Below are 18866 nucleotides of genomic sequence, written 5' to 3'. Positions count from 1 at the left end.
CAATTAATTATTTCATCATCGATCTGGATAATCTTCCATGAGGTCATCAAACACATAGTAGTCATACTAGTAGTTACTTCTTTACTCAGAGAGCCTCAAGGCGGAGGATCACTAGATTTCCAACTCCCGCATCCGTATACGTACAAAATCAAGAATGCTGTGTTCTACACTGAGCAATCTGATGCCGCACACATAGATGCTAGCAAGAATTACTAAGATAAGGATCTCCATTATCCAGAAGACTTGATTGGAAACTTCGTCTCTGTCACGGGTTCAGCCTTTTCTGTATTTATTCTGCACTTGAGTATTCATCCTGTACCGGGTATGATCATGTATAATCTGTTTGCATCTCACATTGAAAACAGGTAGGCGGTCTGTGTATTTTTGGTTGAAAACAGCAGGCGGTCTATTACATAATACAACAAGCCACTTGGCCCCACCTGGGCATGAGTAATCAGACTGCGACGCTGTGAGCCTGTGAGGTAACTGAGGTTACACTTCTTTTGCCCCGGATTGTGGTGGGTAACGTGGGTAACGTGGGTCCTTTGTATTGATCTTTCTGTTTTCTATCAACCGAATGCAACTTCTATAGCTCGATGGTACCGTCATGCCAGCTTGACATCAGGATCCACCCATCGTTGGTTACCTGGTCCACACTCCACTGTACACATGGACTTTCAGAGATACAAGTCGGTGCCTAGATACTTTGTATTTTGCCTGCTCAACCAGATCCATGGTAGAAGGCCAAAGAACAATAAGGACGAATAAGATGCATTCAGAGAATCTCGTGGGGGAGGGGGAAGGCAAAAAGAAAAGAAAAAAGCCATCGAAATCCGGTCTCGCCCACATGGCGCATGCGACGATACATTCTCGAACGAAGATCCCATGTAGTAGAGGGGCGTGTTACGATTTCTGTTGCCGTCGCACACCTTGGGCCCTCTTCCAACGTAACCAAGATTTCCTATCGCTTCCAATTCTTTGCTTCTTTGCTTTCTTTTCTTCTTGCCTTCTTTCCCTTCTCCTTAATCTTTCCCTCTTTAATCCACACACCTAGAATTTTACCACCGTCTTTCCAACTCTCTAATCCTCCTCTGACGTAGCCACCATGTAAGTGTGTCGCTTTATCTCTGGCTTCTCCTTCCCATCGCTAATCCGAGTCCTGGTTCTGATAGGCGTGTGATTATCAGAGAAGATCCTCAGACGGTCTCCGTGTATATCGCGGAATACATCGTCAGTAAGTGAAGAGGCATCCATTGTGAACCATAGACCCCCATGACTCCGACTAACATGTTCTAGGCCGTATCAAAGCATTCAATCCTACCGAAAGCCAGCCCTTTGTCCTCGGTCTACCAACTGGTAGCAGCCCCGAGCTCATCTACAAGATTCTGGTCCAGCGTCACCGTGCTGGAGAGATTTCTTTCAAGAATGTCGTGACTTTCAACATGGTAAGACCCCATTATGCAACGGGCTTCACCGGCGCAACTGATATACTGATTCAACATGGCACAGGATGAATACGTGGGCCTGCCTCGCGACCACCCCGAGTCCTACCACAGCTTCATGTACAAGCACTTCTTCTCGCACGTGGATATCCTCCCCCAGAACATCAACATTCTCGATGGCAATGCCTCAGACCCCGCCGCAGAGTGCGCCTCCTTCGATGCGCGTATCGCGCGCTACGGTGGTATCGAACTTTTCCTCGGTGGCGTCGGACCAGATGGTCACATCGCTTTCAACGAGCCGGGCTCCTCGTTGAGCAGCCGAACCCGTGTCAAGACCCTAGCCTACGACACCATCCTAGCTAACTCGCGCTTCTTCAACAACGACGTGAACAAGGTTCCGCGCATGGCTATGACTGTCGGTATCCAGACCATCATCGATGCGCGGGAGGTGGTCATTGTTGCCACCGGTGCTCACAAGGCGTTCGCGGTACAAAAGGGTCTGGAGGAAGGTGTCAATCACATGTGGACTCTGTCCGCGTTGCAGTTGCACCCTCATCCGCTTATGGTCTGTGATCGCGACGCTACGTTGGAGCTGAAGGTGAAGACCGTGCGCTACTTTGAGTCCATTGAACAGGCGGGAACAGATGCCCGTACTCAGGGCCCTGCACTGGTTTATCGTCCTCGCACCTATGTCCCGGCCCCGGTGCCTATCAAGAAAACACACAAGGAGCCGGCCCTTGATACAACACCCCCAAAGGTGCCCAAGGACCTCCGAATCAATACTGAGCTTGGTCGGTCTCTAGAAGATGACGAGCTAACTCCGGACAGCATGTCTTCGCGCATGGTTGACTCGGCCATTGGTGGCCTGGATGGGACTCTGAAGAATGACCTGATTTTCGATCGCATGGGAGGCAGAATGACCGCAATCTAAATACCATGATTTTGGTATTTTGAAACAAAACACTGCCATGCTTTTCTGAGCTTCATCTCTTTCGTTTTTGTCACTGTTTCTGGTTCTGGGGAATGGGGGTGTCTGGGTCTTCTTTCTTACGCAAGTCATATTTGCTGCATGGGTTTCACTCGTTTCGGACGCGGAGTTATCTTTATTTCATGTTTCTCTATTTTTTTTTCTTTCTCTTTTTGTTTTCGCATATTTTGAAACTGATAGATAAGACATGGTAGATCGTGTTCGATATGTCATGCAATAACTCATTGAAGCGCTAGCAAATAAACCTTGTACCTAGAATTGATGTTTTGCTATTGCGCATAGCCTACTAGTATTAATCAGACTTGCTTTTTCTCTTTAAATCCCCTTCCAAAGTTTTTCTTATCTTCTCTCTGACTTGGTCTGTGCTGTTTTCATTTTAAGGACTAGCACGGTTCTGATGTTACATCTTCCACGGCTTACTCCTACTTTGAGCTTACTCTGACTTTTATGGTTATTACACAACATATATGGAATGCGGTGGAATCTGTTTCTCCCTGCCCCAAATTCCATTTTGAATCTTCAAATGTTTCGTCTGCGAGGAATAAGTGATTCCAAGGTTACTGATGGCTTCAATGGAAAAAAAAGTTTTGGCAAATGCGTAAGAGTCGGGGCTCTTTCCCTTAAATACACTTTATATCCGAGTGTCATGCATGGCGTTAAAGAAAAACAAATACTACAGCTTGGCAAACACAGTTGCAACGGTACCACTCATATCAACGAGGGTACTCTTGTTCTGCAACCAGGCCTCAATACCCCGGCGGCCATTCTCCACGCCCAGTCCACTCTTCTTCCAACCACCCACGGCCATCTCCGCTGGACTCTCACCCCAGGTGTTGATCCATGTGATACCAGCCTGAAGCTGGTCAATGACTCGGTGAGCCTGGTTCAAGTCCTTGGTGAAGACACCCGCGGCGAGACCATGCTCGGTGGTGTTGGCGCGCTTCACTGCCTCCTCAACGGTGTCATAGAACAGCAGAGTCATGACGGGACCAAAGATTTCTTCCTGTACGATGCGCATGGAGTCTGTGCAGTCGGTGAAGATGGTGGGCTTGACCCAGTATCCGGCCTGCAGGTCCTGGGGCACGACGGGCTTCTCAGGTCCACCGCAGAGTAGAGTGGCCCGGTCCGTCTCAATACCGTGTCGAATGTATGAGATCACCTTCTCGTGGTGTACGGCGGAGCTCAAAGGTCCATAATTGGTCTGTTCATCAAAGAGAGGGCCAGCTCGTACAAAGGGAATCTTCTCCAAAAGACGCTTCTCAAAGGCTGCCTTCATGGACCGCGGTACGAACACCCGGGTACCATTGGTGCAGACCTGGCCTGTGCTGTAGAAGTTGGCCATCATCGCGCCATTGACAGCATTCTCCAGATCTGCATCAGGGCAGACAATCAGGGGGCTCTTGCCGCCCAGTTCCATGGTCACATATTTCATGTTGCCTGAAGCCGAGCCTGCGACCTTCATACCGGTCGATACCTGGCCGGTGAATGACACCTTAGCAATGGTGGGGTGGCTAGTCAGGTAAGCGCCAACGTCGCCAGCGCCGTTGATCACGTTGAAGACACCGGCAGGTAAGCCCGCCTCGGTATAGATTTCGGCGAGGGTCTGGCCGTGGAGAGGGGTGAATTCACTAGGCTTGTACACCATGGTATTACCTGCCGCAAGACAAGCAGCTGACTTCCACAGAGCACTGGAAACAAGAATGAATATTAGTTATTGTTGTTTATCTCATCTCCTAGCCCGATTGTCACTTACATCTGAATTGGGTAGTTCCAGGCACCAATGCCGGCACAAACACCCAAGGGAGCCTTCTTGGTGTAAACCCACGCATCTTCTCGCAATTGTGTGGTCTCACCATTCAGGCCACCACCACCGATGAAATTGGCATAATATTCGAGAACATCCGCACCGGTGACCACATCGACAGTGCTGGTCTCGGTGTATGCCTTACCGGAATCTAAAGTTTCCACGCGGGCGATCTCATCATTGCGCTCCCGCAGAAGGGTAGCCGCCTTTTGGAGGATACGAGCGCGAGCAATGGGAGGGGTTTGCGACCACGCGGGGAAAGCGCGATCTGCAGAAGTAATGGCGGAGTCAATGTCGGAGGGAGAAGCGATCTGAATGTCGGCCAATGGGGTTGCTGTGGCGGGATTGATAGTTTGGAAAGTCTTCCCTGAGGAGGCGGCCTGCGCCTGACCATTGTAGTAGAGTTGACGGGGAGGGAATGAGAGAGCCATTTTGTTGGGATATGTATATTAAAGGTGAGAGAGGAATAATAAACAAGGGAACTTTTGAGGAGAGAGAGAGGAAAGGAATACTGAGACAAGCAGTTCCTCTTTTTTTTGGGGGGAGACCCAGATTAATTCCTGATTAATTCCTGGATTTAATGCATGCCTCTCCCCTCACACCGCCCGGGCTTCAACGCTAAACGGCATTGTGGGTCCACGCTAAATCACGTAAAAAAGACTGCGGGGATCATATTCGCTAAGTGGCTTTCTCGATGTACGGCGTGGCTGCGGGAAACTCGGACTAAGAATGGAATTCCATAGCGGGGATTTGCTAAAAAAGCCTGTGACGTACGTGTAGTTACTGGAGGTGATCAACTATGTTGGTATAGAATTGTACTTTATATGCATGTTAGCTAGTAGCAAAGAAAAAAAAAATCATATCTGTGATAAGCAACGATAATGGCTTATCTATCGTATGATGGACCTTTATCTGTAAGCTGGATTTTGAGAGTAAGCCCGTAAGGAGTTAAGGAATCCTTTCATTTTATTTTCATTTTATTTTCTCGCCTTTCTTTCCTATTTTCCAAAGACATTGGCATTTTCTGCGTGGTTGTAATCATTACCTCGACGAGAAAAATGGACTAGAGCCCAATCCGGACTAGCGTCCAGCGGATCCCGTTCCTTATCGTCAAGTCTCCACTTTTTACCTTATCAACATCCAATCAGATCTCTGGAAATGTAAAAAACCCCAAAAACCCAAAATCTGAAAATGGAAAAATTGAAAAAAAAATCATCAGCCCCATGACCGAATCAGGCAAGTAGATTGAGATTTTGGAAGTGCTCAACCTCCGATCTGATTTCCAAGGTTTCAACCCCGTTGATACTATCCAACTCATCTTGGTTACTTAATACTCTTTTTTTTTCTGCCTGTTATATAAGAGGTCATAGGAGCAGTACCAAGGAATCCTTCTTCAGCGCTTTTTTTTTTTTCAATCTCTACTTATCCTTCTATCCTGATACCTTTCAATATGGCTGCTACATGTGTCGATGAGCTTCCTGTCCAGGATGTCAACAGCTACGACTACATTGTCGTAGGTGGTGGTACTGCTGGCTGTGTGATCGCCGCTCGTCTGGCACAGTACTTGCCCAACAAGCGTGTCTTAGTTATCGAAGGTGGCCCAAGTGACTTCTCCGATGACCGAGTCCTGAACCTCAAGGAATGGCTCAATCTCCTGGGTGGCGAGCTGGACTACGATTACCCGACCACCGAACAGCCCAATGGTACGTCCATATTATCACCATACTTCCCTCACGCGACCCAATCTTCCGTAGCTCTCCTAGTTTGCGGGGTGTGATGTCTATTGGTGGAATCGATTTAAATATATGAAATCAAAAAAGCTTACTCCTTTTTTTCTCTCTTCTCAAAAGGCAACAGCCATATCCGTCACTCTCGCGCCAAAGTGCTCGGTGGTTGCTCAAGTCACAACACCCTCATCTCTTTCCGCCCATTTGAGTACGATTGCCGCAATTGGGTGGCCAAGGGTTGCCAGGGTTGGGACTTTGAGACCTTTACTCGTCTGATCGATGGCCTCCGCAACACTTTCCAACCCGTACACGGCCGCCACCGTAACCAGCTCTGCAAGGATTGGATCCAGGCATGCTCTTCTGCCATGAACATCCCTATCATCCCCAACTTCAACGCAGACATCCGCAAGAATGGTGAACTCACTGAGGGTGCTGGTTTCTTTAACGTCTCTTACAACCCCGATGATGGCCGTCGGAGCAGTGCCAGTGTCGCCTATATCCATCCCATCCTGCGAGGCGATGAGAAGCGCCCCAACTTGACCATCCTCACCAATGCCTGGGTGTCTAAGATTAACGTTGAAGGTGATTCCGTAACCGGTGTTAACGTGACCCTCAAGTCCGGCGTGAAGCACACCCTCCGTGCTCGCAAGGAGACCGTCCTCTGCGCTGGTGCCGTCGACACTCCCCGTCTCATGATGCTCTCTGGTCTGGGTCCCCGCGAGCAACTGTCTGCCTTGGGCATCCCCGTTGTCAAGGATATTCCCGGTGTTGGCGAGAACCTCGTTGATCACCCCGAGAGTATCATTATGTGGGAGTTGAACCACCCCGTGGACCACGACATGACAACCATGGACTCCGACGCCGGTATCTTCCTCCGCCGCGAGAGTCCCGATGCTGCTGGATTTGACGGCCGCGCCTCTGATCTCATGATGCACTGCTACCAGATTCCCTTCACACTGAACACCACTCGTCTGGGCTATGACGAGCCCATCAATGCCTTCTGCATGACCCCCAACATTCCTCGTCCTCGCTCCCGTGGTCGCCTTTACCTCACTTCTGCCGATCCCTCCGTCAAGCCCGCTCTGGACTTCCGTTACTTCACTGACCCGGAGGGCTACGATGCCGCTACTATCGTTGCGGGCTTCAAGGCTGCTCGTAAGATCGCCGAGGAGTCGCCCTTCAAGGAGTGGATTAAGCGTGAGGTCGCCCCTGGTCCTAACGTTCAGTCTGACGAGGATCTGTCGGAGTACGGTCGTCGTGTGGCTCACACTGTGTACCACCCTGCTGGTACCACCAAGATGGGTGACCTTGTCCGTGACCCTATGGCCGTTGTCGACCCCAAGCTGAAGGTTCGCGGCTTGAAGAATGTCCGTATTGCCGATGCTGGTGTGTTCCCGGATATGCCTAGCATTAACCCCATGTTAACCGTGTTGGCTATCGGTGAGCGTGCGGCTGAATTGATTGCTGAGGAGGCCGGCTGGTCCCACTCCCAGCCCCGTCTGTAAATGATGCAAGGAACCGATGATATGTTTGAGCCAGACTCGACATTTCGATGAAAAAAAAGTTCTTCGTCGTTTAGCTTTTTGACTTTGGACTTTTTTTTGGGCGTTTTGGTAATATTTAGTCTAGCATATAAGCGAGCGCTGCAGAGCTTCGTCTGCACATAGGGTTGATATTTGTATATAATATCAACCATATCGTTCAAAGTTACCGGGGATATGAAGCCTGGCAACATTCCATGAACATTCATGTTTGAATCAAATGAACATACATAGTATGAATACAAGCAAATCTTTATTCGTGAATGATTCCCCATTACAGATATCTGGAAAGAAAACTTGTTTCATAGCTAACTTTCCAAGGTTGCATGTGGAAGCCTTGGTGGGTGTAGCTCTTATAATTTAAATCTATCACAGTGCGTTGTACGATACTTCTCTATGCTGAATGAATGCAATGAATGCCTGAACTCCTGGAGCACCGATACTAAAAAAGCAGAGAGAGCTGCGCCGAAATCAATCCCCAAAATCAAAGCCTAAAGAGCGAACCCGAAAAAGATGTGTCGAAGACAGAAGGTGAAAGACGATGCCATTTAAACCGTCGCCTTCTCGGAATCATGGATCTTCACCCCGAATTTCCATACTTGGTCCACTGTCAGAGTGGAACCTGAAAATGGGTCCTCCTTTTCACCCAGGACAACCAAGTCGGCATCTGCACCACTTTCCAGGGATCCCTTCACTCCTTCGATACCCAACAAGCGTGCAGGGGTGGCGGTGACAGCATTAATAGCGTCCACGGTTGAGGCGCCTGACCAGCGACGGAAATTGTTCACACACTCTATGAGGGTTGCTGAACTACCAGCAATTTTATCCGAACCCTCCAGAGTCAAACGAGCTCCAGTCTTCACAATACGCTCGCCGTTGGTCCACTCATAGACACCATCTGGCAGTCCACACAGGCGCATAGCATCGGTTACAAGAACCATGCCCTCCGGATGAGCATTGTAGGCAATCTTAATGGAGGTTGGGTGCAGATGAATTCCATCGGCAATAACGCCGTAGTAAGGACGGCGGCGCTCGCTTCGGCCAAGCACGCCGAATACGCCAGGATCGCGGTGGTAGAAGGGGCGCATGGCATTGAACAAATGCGTGATCATGCTGGCACCCTGGTGCGTGGCCGAGACAGCCTGTTCGTAGGTGGCATCGGAGTGACCGATGGAGTAGACGATGTTGCGCTTAGTGAGTTCGGGGATCTGGGCCATCATGTTTCCAACCTCCGGGGCAGCCGTGATCATCTTAATGGGGCATTCAGCACCCATATTATCGGCACCATAGCAGTGGATAATATCCTCGAAATTTTGGGCGGCACGGAGAACCTCTTTTTTGTGAATGCCATTGCGGCCCGGGCTAATGAAGGGACCTTCGACGTGAGCTCCGAGAGATTCGGCGCCGTCTTGCGCAAGGTGGGTGGCAGCTGAGGGACCAAGGGAGGGAAGAACCTACTCTCGGACTATTAGTACTGGAATATCTTCTTGCCTCTGTGGAGATACAATCTGTCACGTACCTTCCAGTAGACCTCGGGCAGTGAGCTAACTATTGTCGGGAGGTAGGAGGTGACACCAGTGCGAGCCAGACCGTGATTCACCATGCGCAGGCCTTCATCGTACTCTTCCTTGGTTTCACAAGGTACGGAAAAATCAAAGCCATGTGCGCCATTCAACTGTACATCAATCAACCCCGGAGCCAGGATGCGGCCGCCAAGGTCGATTATCTCATCCGGGGAGAGGTGCAGTCCATAAAACGCTTCTTGGTCCTTGAGGATTTTTCCGGACAGTGAGTCGATCCAAAGATCCTGCTCCACCAATGATGAGCCGCGAACAATGCGGCAGTTGGTGAACTTGGTAATACGAGGAGTAGTGGTTGTTTTGCCCGGCATATTGACGAATTTTGAGTTGTATTCTCTGGAGTCTGTTTTTCGTCTTCTCTATCAGGCACCAGGGGCGAAAACAAATAACAAGTTCAAGAATCAAAACAGAGAGGAAAACAGAGAGAGAAGTAGTTTGTATCAGGAAGGGACTGCACGATGATGTAACTGTTGTTGAATATGGTTGATTGTCTTCTGCAGGTGACATTTGGCGATTGAAAACGGGTATAGATGTAACCCTCGGACTAATCAGAGCAATCGGGTGCGGATGTGACATTGGGTGGGGACTTTACCAGGTATTGTCATCTGCGTACCAAACTTCACGGGCGATAGATTACCGGGGAACCTGATACACCAAAGTACCCAAAAATACTGATTATAACTGCATATGAGAATACAAAATTGCTAGCTATTTTTCTGCCGGTTGTATTCAGATTTCACCATAATATGGCATTTAACACTTTGCTTCTCCAATTTGCCAGGGTAAATTAATTTTCCTTGTTCCCACCAGGCTGTTTATGCACACACCTGTGACACATCTGGGCATCTTTGGAAGTTTCTGTGTATGCGCACAGATGACTCAGTAGCTGTTTCATCTTAGGTAAGTAAACTGGAACGGTTTTCTAACCCTATCAGTTATAGGCACAGCTTTAAAAAAATAAATAAAAATCTCCAAGAAAAAAAAATTATTATGTGATCCTCAGTTTTCCCCCTAATGACGCACTATCTTATCTCCCCATCTGTGCTCACTCTGTTTCGTTCCGAATCCCCCCCCCCGATTGCGGCTCTGGGGGCCGTGCTGCTTATTCCAGCCTGACACAGGGTCTGACACTCCTCTTCTCCGTCACCTGACTGCGACCTCGGAGTTCCCCAATCTCATTCCAAACCTCTCTCCATCCAAAAAAAGAAACAAACCTTGGGGCGTGGATCCTATTCCTGCTTGCAGCTCCTTCTCTTCAGGTCTTCCCTAGCCCCCACGCCTCCTGGCATTCCTCTCTCTCTCCCCTCCCCTAGGGCCATGGCCCCGAAAGAGGACATGCTGCCCCCGGGCTGGGAGGATCTAGACAGGTATGTTGATCTCCTGTTCCGGATGTTTCTCAACCCTGTGCCCTGCCCACCCTTTCAATTCTCACGCGTTGTGGAACCCCAACGTTTTCCCCACCCCCCTCTTCGGACCATTTAGACTATTTCCTGTTTGGTAAATTCGGTCAAGGGAGAAAGGACATAGGCAGAAGAAAGCTTCAATCAAATCGAAATAAAGTATACCATGCTGACTGGACATATGGCAGACAAATGGGCCAGCTCTTTATGATGGGCTTCGATGGTACCTCGGTCAGCCCAGAGATTCGTTCGCTCATCGAAGATTACCATATAGGCTCCATCCTCTTATCCGCTAAAAATCTTAAATGTAATCTCTAATCTTTTCCTTTCCATGATAGGTTGCTGATCTCTCATCAATAGCTGCCGAGGAGGCAACTCGATTGGTCCTCGAGCTGCAAACTATTGCCCGCAATGCTGGTCATCCTGTGCCATTACTGATCGCGTTAGATCAGGAGAATGGCGGAGTGAATAGCTTATATGATGAAATATATGTGCGTCAGTTCCCAAGCGCCATGGGCATGGCTGCAACGGGATCAAAGGCATTGGCTCATGAAGTCGCGGTAGCCACCGCCCAGGAGCTTAAAGCTGTTGGTGTCAATTGGATCTTAGGCCCGGTTTTGGACGTCTTAACCAACGTGCGGAATCAACCCCTTGGTGTGCGTACCAGTGGAGATGATCCCCAAGAGGCCTCTCAGTATGGAGTCCAGTTTATGAAAGGGTATCAAGAGGCAGGACTGGCCACCTGCGGCAAGCATTTTCCTTCTTATGGCAACCTGGAGTTTCTGGGCTCCCATGCAGATGTTCCTATAATAACAGAATCCCTGGAGCAACTGAGCTTGAGTGCATTGGTGCCCTTTCGCAATGCGATTACGCATGGTCTCGACGCTATGATGGTAGGCGGGGTGTCCATGTCGTCGGCGGGAATGAACGTCATGCACGCTTGCTTAAGCGATCAAGTCGTGGATGAACTGTTGCGGAAGGATCTCAAGTTTAAAGGCGTCGTTGTATCAGAATGTCTAGAGATGGAGGCCCTCACTCACAACATCGGCGTTGGAGGTGGCACGGTAATGGCCAAAAATGCCGGTTGCGATGTCATATTGCTTTGTCGGTCATTCCCGGTACAACAAGAGGCCATCAATGGACTGAAGTTGGGTGTGGAGAATGGCATTATTGGGCGTCCTCGGATACGGCAGTCGTTACGGCGTGTGCTGAGTCTGAAATCAGGCTGCACCTCCTGGGAACAGGCACTGAATCCTCCCGGTCTCCTGTCCCTCGCCCAGATGCAACCTTCCCACACCAATCTCTCAACGAGGGCCTATAACAACTCAATAACCGTCATGCGTGACAACGACAACCTGCTTCCTCTTTCCAACGTCGTCGATGCTAATGAAGAGCTCTTGCTCCTGACACCTTTAGTAAAGCCACTTGCAGCGTCTGCCGTGACACTATCGACGAATGAGTCCATGCATGGGTCTCTTGATCCGGCAGCTGCATTGGATCAGACTGCGTCAGTGGTCAGCGGAGAAAGTGTCTTCAAAGAGCTGGGAAGGTCCATTTCCCGGCAAAGAAATGGCCGGGTTTTACATACTTCCTATACGGCCCATGGGGTACGACCCATCCACGAAGATCTCATCAAGCGAGCTAGCGCCGTGATTGTCATTACGGCGGATGCAAACCGCAATATATATCAACAAGCTTTCTCCAAGCACATCTCGTTGCTCTGCCAGTCCCAGTACTCTCTATCCGGTGAACGTGTGGAGAAGCCCCTGGTGGTGGTTGCTGTCAGTTCGCCATACGACTTTGTCACCGATTCCTCCATCGGAACTTACGTATGTACCTATGATTTTACCGAGACTGCGCTACAGACTTTGGTTAAAGTGCTGTATGGTGACCTGACACCGACCGGGTGTCTGCCAGGTTCCATCAGCCGCAGCCAGAAAATCCACCAATCCCGTCAGCATTGGTTGGTGGAGAATTGGAATGAAGATCGGGACGCACATGCTCTAGATGCGCTATTAGACACAGTTCGCGAGGATTGTACCCAGGGTCAATGGTCAGAGCTTCTTGGCGCGACATCTAATAGCTTCCTTCTTCGAAAGGAAGACATTGACGAAGCCCATTTTGTGGTTCGCAATAGCAGTACACAGGCATTGTATGGATTCTGTGCAACATATTTCTTTCGGTCTACCGGGACTGGTGTCGTTGGATGCTTGATAGTGGATCCCTCTCGACGAAAGCTGTCAATTGGACATTCTCTCCACAGTCGGGCGATTCGTACTCTTCTTCAGCGAAAGGGCATGAAACGATTCCAGCTTGGATCCCGACTCCCGGGGATCTACTTAGGGATTCCTACCGTGAGCTCGGTTGAGCGTAAGCGGCTGCGACAATGGTTTGCAAATCTGGGATGGAACACCGCACTCTCTCGCCCAGTCTGCAGCGTGATTCTGCGTAATCTGGGCACGTGGACCCCACCAGACGGACTCACGGTGGCGTTGAAAAATGCCAGCGTAAGCTACGACCTGGTGTACGGGTGGGATTACAGCCGTGAGATTCTCGACCATATCAAGACCAATGCGCGGCAAGGGGTGACGGACATCTACCGGATCGCTCTCGGCGGGGCGCCGAATTGCGGCATCATCCGCGCCAAGCGACCATCGGATGAGACGATTTTAGGCAGCATTGTGATTTACAATGAACGGTCGGCGTTGGCGGAACATATGCCGGCTTTACGCGCCACCCAGGGTCCGGTCGGGGGAATCTCGTCGCCCGTTATCTCCCCCTGTGCGGATGATTATTCGATCGTCATGCAGGGGCTGATCCTGCTGGCCATTAAACAAATCCAAAAGCTGAGTGCACAGGCTGTGGTGATGGATTGTGTAAGACTTTTTTATTTCTCTTTTCTTTTTTTCCCGGAACTGACACGGGTTTCTTATACGCAGGTGGACGGTGACGGTAATTTTGATTGTATATCTTCCTTGGGTTTTAGTATGCTACATAGTTTCGAGGAAGTCAACTGTGATGCGACGACTTGGACGATGATGCACACCTCCTAACTGGAGCCCCGGAGTTCCAAGTTTGAATTGCTATATACTCTTATATGGAAGAGGGCGATTTCCCTTGCAATTATGAAGTAGGAGCTGTTTTTCTTTCTCTTTCCCTCTGCCCTTTTCCTTCTTCTGGGTTTTTTTTTTGGTTCTGGTTTTGAGTCTTTGGTCTTGATTTTTTCTTTTGATCGCATCTATGATATCCAATCTGGCATTGATTATACTGTTCTGGGTCCTCGGGACCATTGGGATATAACACGGTGAGCCCAGGCCCTGGAGTCACTTTTTTTTGGTTCTGTTTTAGGGGCTATGTAAATCGGGGGATTTGCCCCGTTTCGCCCCACCCTTTCCCTGTCTTTTTTTTCCCTTTTTCTATTGTGCATATTGATGACGGGCGAAAAGACTCGGGCGCGGTGGGTGGGACAAAGAGGTTTTGTACGGCGTCATTCGGACCAATATGACATCTTTTTTTAAAAAAAGAAAAAAAAAATCGTGTTTTCTCACTTTTTTCTTCCCCCTTAGATGAAAAAAAGTACAAAGGAAAGGAATTCGAATTGAGCGATCGAGTGGCGATCACGGGAGATCCGCAAGCTGGGTATTTTCTGGAGACTGTGTACAAATGAAAATGCAGATGGGACAGGGCCGGAAGCTTGAGGCCCGTAAAATTGCTGAATGCATCTATGCAAGTGGACCTCGAGAGTCGAGGCACCAGGGTAATGAGAGTCGTTTACTGGACCGGACGTCCGCAGGAGCTATGGGGAAATTAGGGGAAATTCAGCTCAAGTGCTTCGATATGATTACTGTATATCAAACATGGTGAAAATCAAAATCCAGATATATTTTATATATTTTATATATCCGTAATTCCCGACCCCAAGGGCAAATGATAAAGACAGAAAAAAAAAAGGGGAAAGAGAATTTATGAATGAGCTTTTGAACAAGTACGGGATTCGGAAGCACAATTGCATCCGGGATCAGATCTGACTTTTTTGTATTTATCTGTATTTATACTGTATCTGTACTGTAATTTGGATGATTACCTGCTTTGGTCTGGCTCCACTTCGGACCCTGAAGACCTCAATGGAATTAACTGAATTAGGCCATTCTTCATGTTTTGCTTGGTATAAGATACCACATGTGCAGACAATTGAGTTGTATAGAGAATTAGAATTGATGGTGGTTTCTCTCTTTTTCTCTTTTTCTCTCTTTTTCTCTCTTTCTCTCTTTTTCTCTCTTCCCCCCCCCCCACTACTGTAATGGTTCTATATTAAACCCCATATGATTTGTGGTCAAGTCTCCACTCAACACTTTCTCTGATTGGTTTCTGTTTTTCTTTTTTGTCTCACAAAAATCAAAATCAAAACGAATCGGGTAAATGAAGGTACCGACTTGTTTTGCACTTTGGCTTTCTATTTGATTTCCCGTTAGATCCCATTTACCCCGTTCGGCATTATATGTCCCACTTTCTCAACGGCCAAGTTGGCAAATTCAGAGTAAATTAATTCCACTGTTCCACATGCTTGTGATGCCGCGTGAGGGATTACACGGGTATGACCTGGATGCATCACCCGACAAAACGAAGCAGAAGATCATTGGAGAATCCAGAATTAAATCATCGTGACGGACATGGTCTTGTTTTCTTTTCGGCCCCCACGGGTAATTTAGGTAAGTAACAAGTTCCTCCGGAAGAAGAGAGATGGTCACAAACAGGCACAGCGGAAAAAAAGAGGGAGAGGAGAGAGATGAGATAGAGATAGCGAAAGATAGAGATGGAGCTGCAATCAGAATTTGGGAGCTGAAGCCATCTCTCCTTTTCTTTCTTTCTCTCTCTCTCTCTCTCTCTCTCTCTCTCGGTTCCTGACTCCGACTGGATGCGGACCTCCAGCTTTGGGTAAAAGAAAAGTGGATTTGCCCGTTCGCGGTGGGACCCGGTCAGTTTAGTCTCTTTGGTCCCTTCTAGTCCCAATACCGTTTAGTCATTTTTTTACTCAAGTTACCAATCACCTTCAGGAGAATGAATCACTGACCCTTGCTCTGTTCCCTATTCCCTCTTCTCTCTTCTCTCTTCTCTGTTCCTTTTTTTTTCTTTTTTTTTTTTCTTCTTTCCCCCCTTTTACCCTTTTTGCCTCGCGCTCGTGTCCTGCTGGATCGATGCATATGGTGGCGTTAATTGGGTGGGCCACCCCCTTCAATCCACGATGGCGCTGCATGTCAGACGGAACCTATGTTGATCATCGATCCTTTGGAATTGATCGAGAAAGGTGGATTTGCTTTTTATCTGAGTTCAGGTTTGGGGAGGAGAAAAGTGGGGAGAGAACAAGAGAGAATTTAAGTATGGGGAAAGAGAAAGAAATTGAAAACGAAAACAGCGTATGAGATGTATGAGATGTATGAGAGGGGTAAAAAGTACCCTTAATATATACCCATTTCAATCGTTCTATCGTCACTGAATAATGTTTTTTTTTTCACAGAACTTTGAAAAGTAATTAAAAACCCCTTAAAATATAGAATACTTTTATATGATTCCCCATTTCTCCATGAGAACTTTGTGGCGTTTAAATGACGGTGACTATATCGGTGGGTTCATAGTTCTTCACTGCATGATCTTCAGGGCCTAAAATACAATACAGAAATAGTACCATTATCGAGTCTATTTATGATACACAAAAATATTAAGGAACTCAGTCTCGATTTCTTCGATTTCTTCGATTTCTTCGAGATTTCTGGAATTTCCTTTACTTTTTAAACATATGTATATACAATATCTCTCTCTCTCTCTCTCTTTCAAATGTTTATCTTTATTGCTTAATACTGTGAAAAAAAAATCAAAAGAATCCCCCTTTCCATGTTGCCGACAGCCGAGGATTAAACAACTCTTCACACCCCAAACCGGTGTTTTAAAATGCTGTAAAATGTCGTGAAATATTAAATATTCAAGTATAAAATAATACAAGGGAAAATCTAGAAGAAGAAAATTTCCCAAAACAAAAAACCAAAAGACCCATAATTACCTGGTATGGATACCTTGTACCAATTACGGAAAACCCGTCTTCGTTCTCCGCAAAAACCGCGGCTCCACTTTTCCCCGAATCCGTTCGCATCTCTCTCCTCTTCCCTCTTCTCAAACCGACATTCCATTCCCCTTGACCTTCTTTCTTCTCTTCTTTTCCCGTGTGAGTCCTATCTTCTATTTGCCCGCCATGGAGGGCTTCGATACCATGGCTATGCCGCCTTATCTGGCGAGTCCGCTATCCCTCGGCAATCTGCAGGGCACCGACTATCTGAATGCCATGTCAGGCCTCGATCTTCCCGACCACCGTTCCAACTTTGACTCTGAGACTTTTGTTAGGTAAATCTTATACCTTGATTCGCACCGCTGGAGAAGAAGAAAAAGGAGGCAAAGGAAAGGAAAAGGATGAGAGAAACCGCCTTAAGCCCTTCCCCTCCTTCTCCTCCCCCTCCCCCATAAAAGAAGAAACGAAAACAAAAGGACCATTGAAATAAAAACTAACTAAAATTCATCCATACAGTGGGGATGATCTTGCCTTCGCCCAAGGTGGACTTTCACGTTCCAATGTTCCGCCCGCGTTGGAGCGCTTCTCCTCGGGATACGATGGGGACCCTTTCACCGACATGGTTCCTTCGTTTGATCCTATCCCACCGGAGCAACCACAGGACGCTTCCATCGATCACAACAATAAATTGTTAAGCTTCTCACTTCCCGTCTATCATTTTACCTTGCTCGATTACTCCATGCGACGGACATCTTTATCCGTCTCTGCCCAGTTGCATGGGATGTTTTTTTTGGCCGAGTCACCCTATACCACATCGCCCTCCGACAATGCCCCACCGCAGCAGGGAGCCGAGTTGACCTGCTACCGTCGTAATCTATTTCAAATCACTGGCTCCGTCACCTTACCACGAGGCATGCGCTACATAATGACAGATAATGGCGATCGCATCCCGATATTGGCCCAGGAACTCACCGTCTCGGCCACGGAATCCGTCGAAGGGAATCCCGTCAAGATCATCTCCGTGCCTTGGAAGACCCCCTCTGCCGCGGCAGCCAACGCTGGAAGTGCCATCGAGGATCACAATAACGGGGCTGCCAAGGTTGAGAAAGAGCCTCAAGCGATCCCACTGGATATCATGGCGGGCCAGGATCTAGATACGGACTACGCCACCTTTCCCATCGCTTGGAAACGTCTCCAATTTCGGGTGGCTACGGCTAACAATGGTCGCCGCAAGGAGTTGCAGCAACATTTTGTCGTTAGACTCAAAGTAGTCGCAACCTTGTCCACTGGCGCCAAGATCTCCATCTCGGAGGTGCAGTCGGGCCCCGTTATCGTTCGGGGTCGTAGTCCACGTAACTTCCAGTCCCGAAAGGACCTTCCTCTCAGTGGAAGCGCTGCGGCATCACGAAAGAATCAGGCCAACTCAGCGGCCCTCAACCGCACCCCAACCAGCGAGTCTGTACCCCGCCGGGCTAGTGTCACCCCAGCCAAGGCCAAGGCTCCATCGACCACGGTCCAGAGCAGCTCCCCTGAGACCACCTCGGTTCCACCCCCCACGATCATGCAACAGCCCCAAGCCACCCCGGATTGGACCCCGATGCCCCATGCCGTCTCTAACTCCGTAATATCCCATCACCAGCCTCTCTTCCCTCATTCCAGTCCCGAGCAACTTTCTCAGCTCGGTCAACAGCGCCGGGTCAGTGGTACAACCGCCACCGCCTCTGCCCCTATCAACCTGTCTCTTTTAGACGAAGACGACGGAGGCGATGCAGGTCTCCAGCTAGATCAGAAGATCATGACCACCCCATATCCCAATGACTTACCTCAACAACAACCTGGAGCTATGGATCATACTGCGCCACCGGCCAAGATGCGTAAGCTCTCTCATAACATCTCTCAGACCCCATCTCGGAGTGTCACTTCATCCGTCCCATTGTTGGAGACGGCCAATTTACCCCAACAATTTGTGTCCTCACTGCCATTTCCTAATGAGGGCACCGATTTTCTCTACGAATACTTCCCACTGGGGTTGGATGACTGGCAGGCACCCGTCGACGCCGTCTACCGCCCCCATGTAGTACATCATACCAACATGCCTGAAATGAAGTTTGTGGCATCCAGAGGTCGCAGCAAGCGTTATTTTGCCGCCGAGGATGTCTTCTAATCTTTCCAGGTGCATTGGCACTAGAGTGCGGGTGTTTTGTTCTTTGGGGCTTCAACTTGGGTCGCATTTGCATTTGCCGGAAGGGGGTAACCGATTTCCAGTTCCTGCTTCTTTCTTTACCATCTGTTCTAGAGTGTTTTTTCTTTTTCTGTCTTTCGTTTC

At 48.7% G+C, this 18866-nt stretch overlaps 6 protein-coding genes across 6 annotated transcripts; 4 read left to right on the top strand and 2 right to left on the bottom strand.

Annotated features, from left to right (window-relative positions):
* Positions 1–847: 847 nt before the first annotated feature.
* Positions 848–2373, top strand: N7466_011298 (uncharacterized protein; the record flags this gene model as incomplete). Its single annotated transcript, XM_057170687.1, has 5 exons — positions 848–887; positions 1101–1107; positions 1173–1234; positions 1297–1445; positions 1510–2373. The coding sequence occupies 5 exons, from the start codon at positions 848–850 to the stop codon at positions 2371–2373; spliced, it is 1122 nt and encodes a 373-aa protein (XP_057015408.1).
* A 730-nt stretch (positions 2374–3103) lies between these two features.
* N7466_011297 (betaine-aldehyde dehydrogenase) lies at positions 3104–4665 on the bottom strand (the record flags this gene model as incomplete). The annotated part of the gene is made up of 2 exons (XM_057170686.1): positions 3104–4118; positions 4184–4665. The coding sequence occupies 2 exons, from the start codon at positions 4663–4665 to the stop codon at positions 3104–3106; spliced, it is 1497 nt and encodes a 498-aa protein (XP_057015407.1).
* Positions 4666–5684: 1019 nt separating this feature from the next.
* N7466_011296 (GMC family oxidoreductase) lies at positions 5685–7466 on the top strand (the record flags this gene model as incomplete). Its single annotated transcript, XM_057170685.1, has 2 exons — positions 5685–5937; positions 6085–7466. 2 exons carry the CDS (start codon positions 5685–5687, stop codon positions 7464–7466), a joined length of 1635 nt encoding a protein of 544 aa, XP_057015406.1.
* Positions 7467–8050: 584 nt separating this feature from the next.
* N7466_011295 (N-acetylglucosamine-6-phosphate deacetylase) lies at positions 8051–9393 on the bottom strand (the record flags this gene model as incomplete). Its single annotated transcript, XM_057170684.1, has 2 exons — positions 8051–8956; positions 9022–9393. The coding sequence occupies 2 exons, from the start codon at positions 9391–9393 to the stop codon at positions 8051–8053; spliced, it is 1278 nt and encodes a 425-aa protein (XP_057015405.1).
* A 1006-nt stretch (positions 9394–10399) lies between these two features.
* N7466_011294 (putative beta-N-acetylglucosaminidase) lies at positions 10400–13535 on the top strand (the record flags this gene model as incomplete). Its single annotated transcript, XM_057170683.1, has 4 exons — positions 10400–10449; positions 10671–10789; positions 10843–13358; positions 13422–13535. 4 exons carry the CDS (start codon positions 10400–10402, stop codon positions 13533–13535), a joined length of 2799 nt encoding a protein of 932 aa, XP_057015404.1.
* Positions 13536–16726: 3191 nt separating this feature from the next.
* N7466_011293 (NDT80/PhoG-like DNA-binding family protein) lies at positions 16727–18704 on the top strand (the record flags this gene model as incomplete). The annotated part of the gene is made up of 2 exons (XM_057170682.1): positions 16727–16875; positions 17057–18704. 2 exons carry the CDS (start codon positions 16727–16729, stop codon positions 18702–18704), a joined length of 1797 nt encoding a protein of 598 aa, XP_057015403.1.
* Positions 18705–18866: the final 162 nt, after the last annotated feature.

Source organism: Penicillium verhagenii (genome assembly GCF_028828195.1).
Source record: "Penicillium verhagenii strain IBT 33310 chromosome Unknown utg000013l_segment0_segment0, whole genome shotgun sequence".
Classification (NCBI taxonomy): domain Eukaryota; kingdom Fungi; phylum Ascomycota; class Eurotiomycetes; order Eurotiales; family Aspergillaceae; genus Penicillium; species Penicillium verhagenii.
The sequence above is the reverse complement of the archived record's forward strand: the minus strand, read 5'-3'. Positions and strand labels throughout refer to the sequence as shown.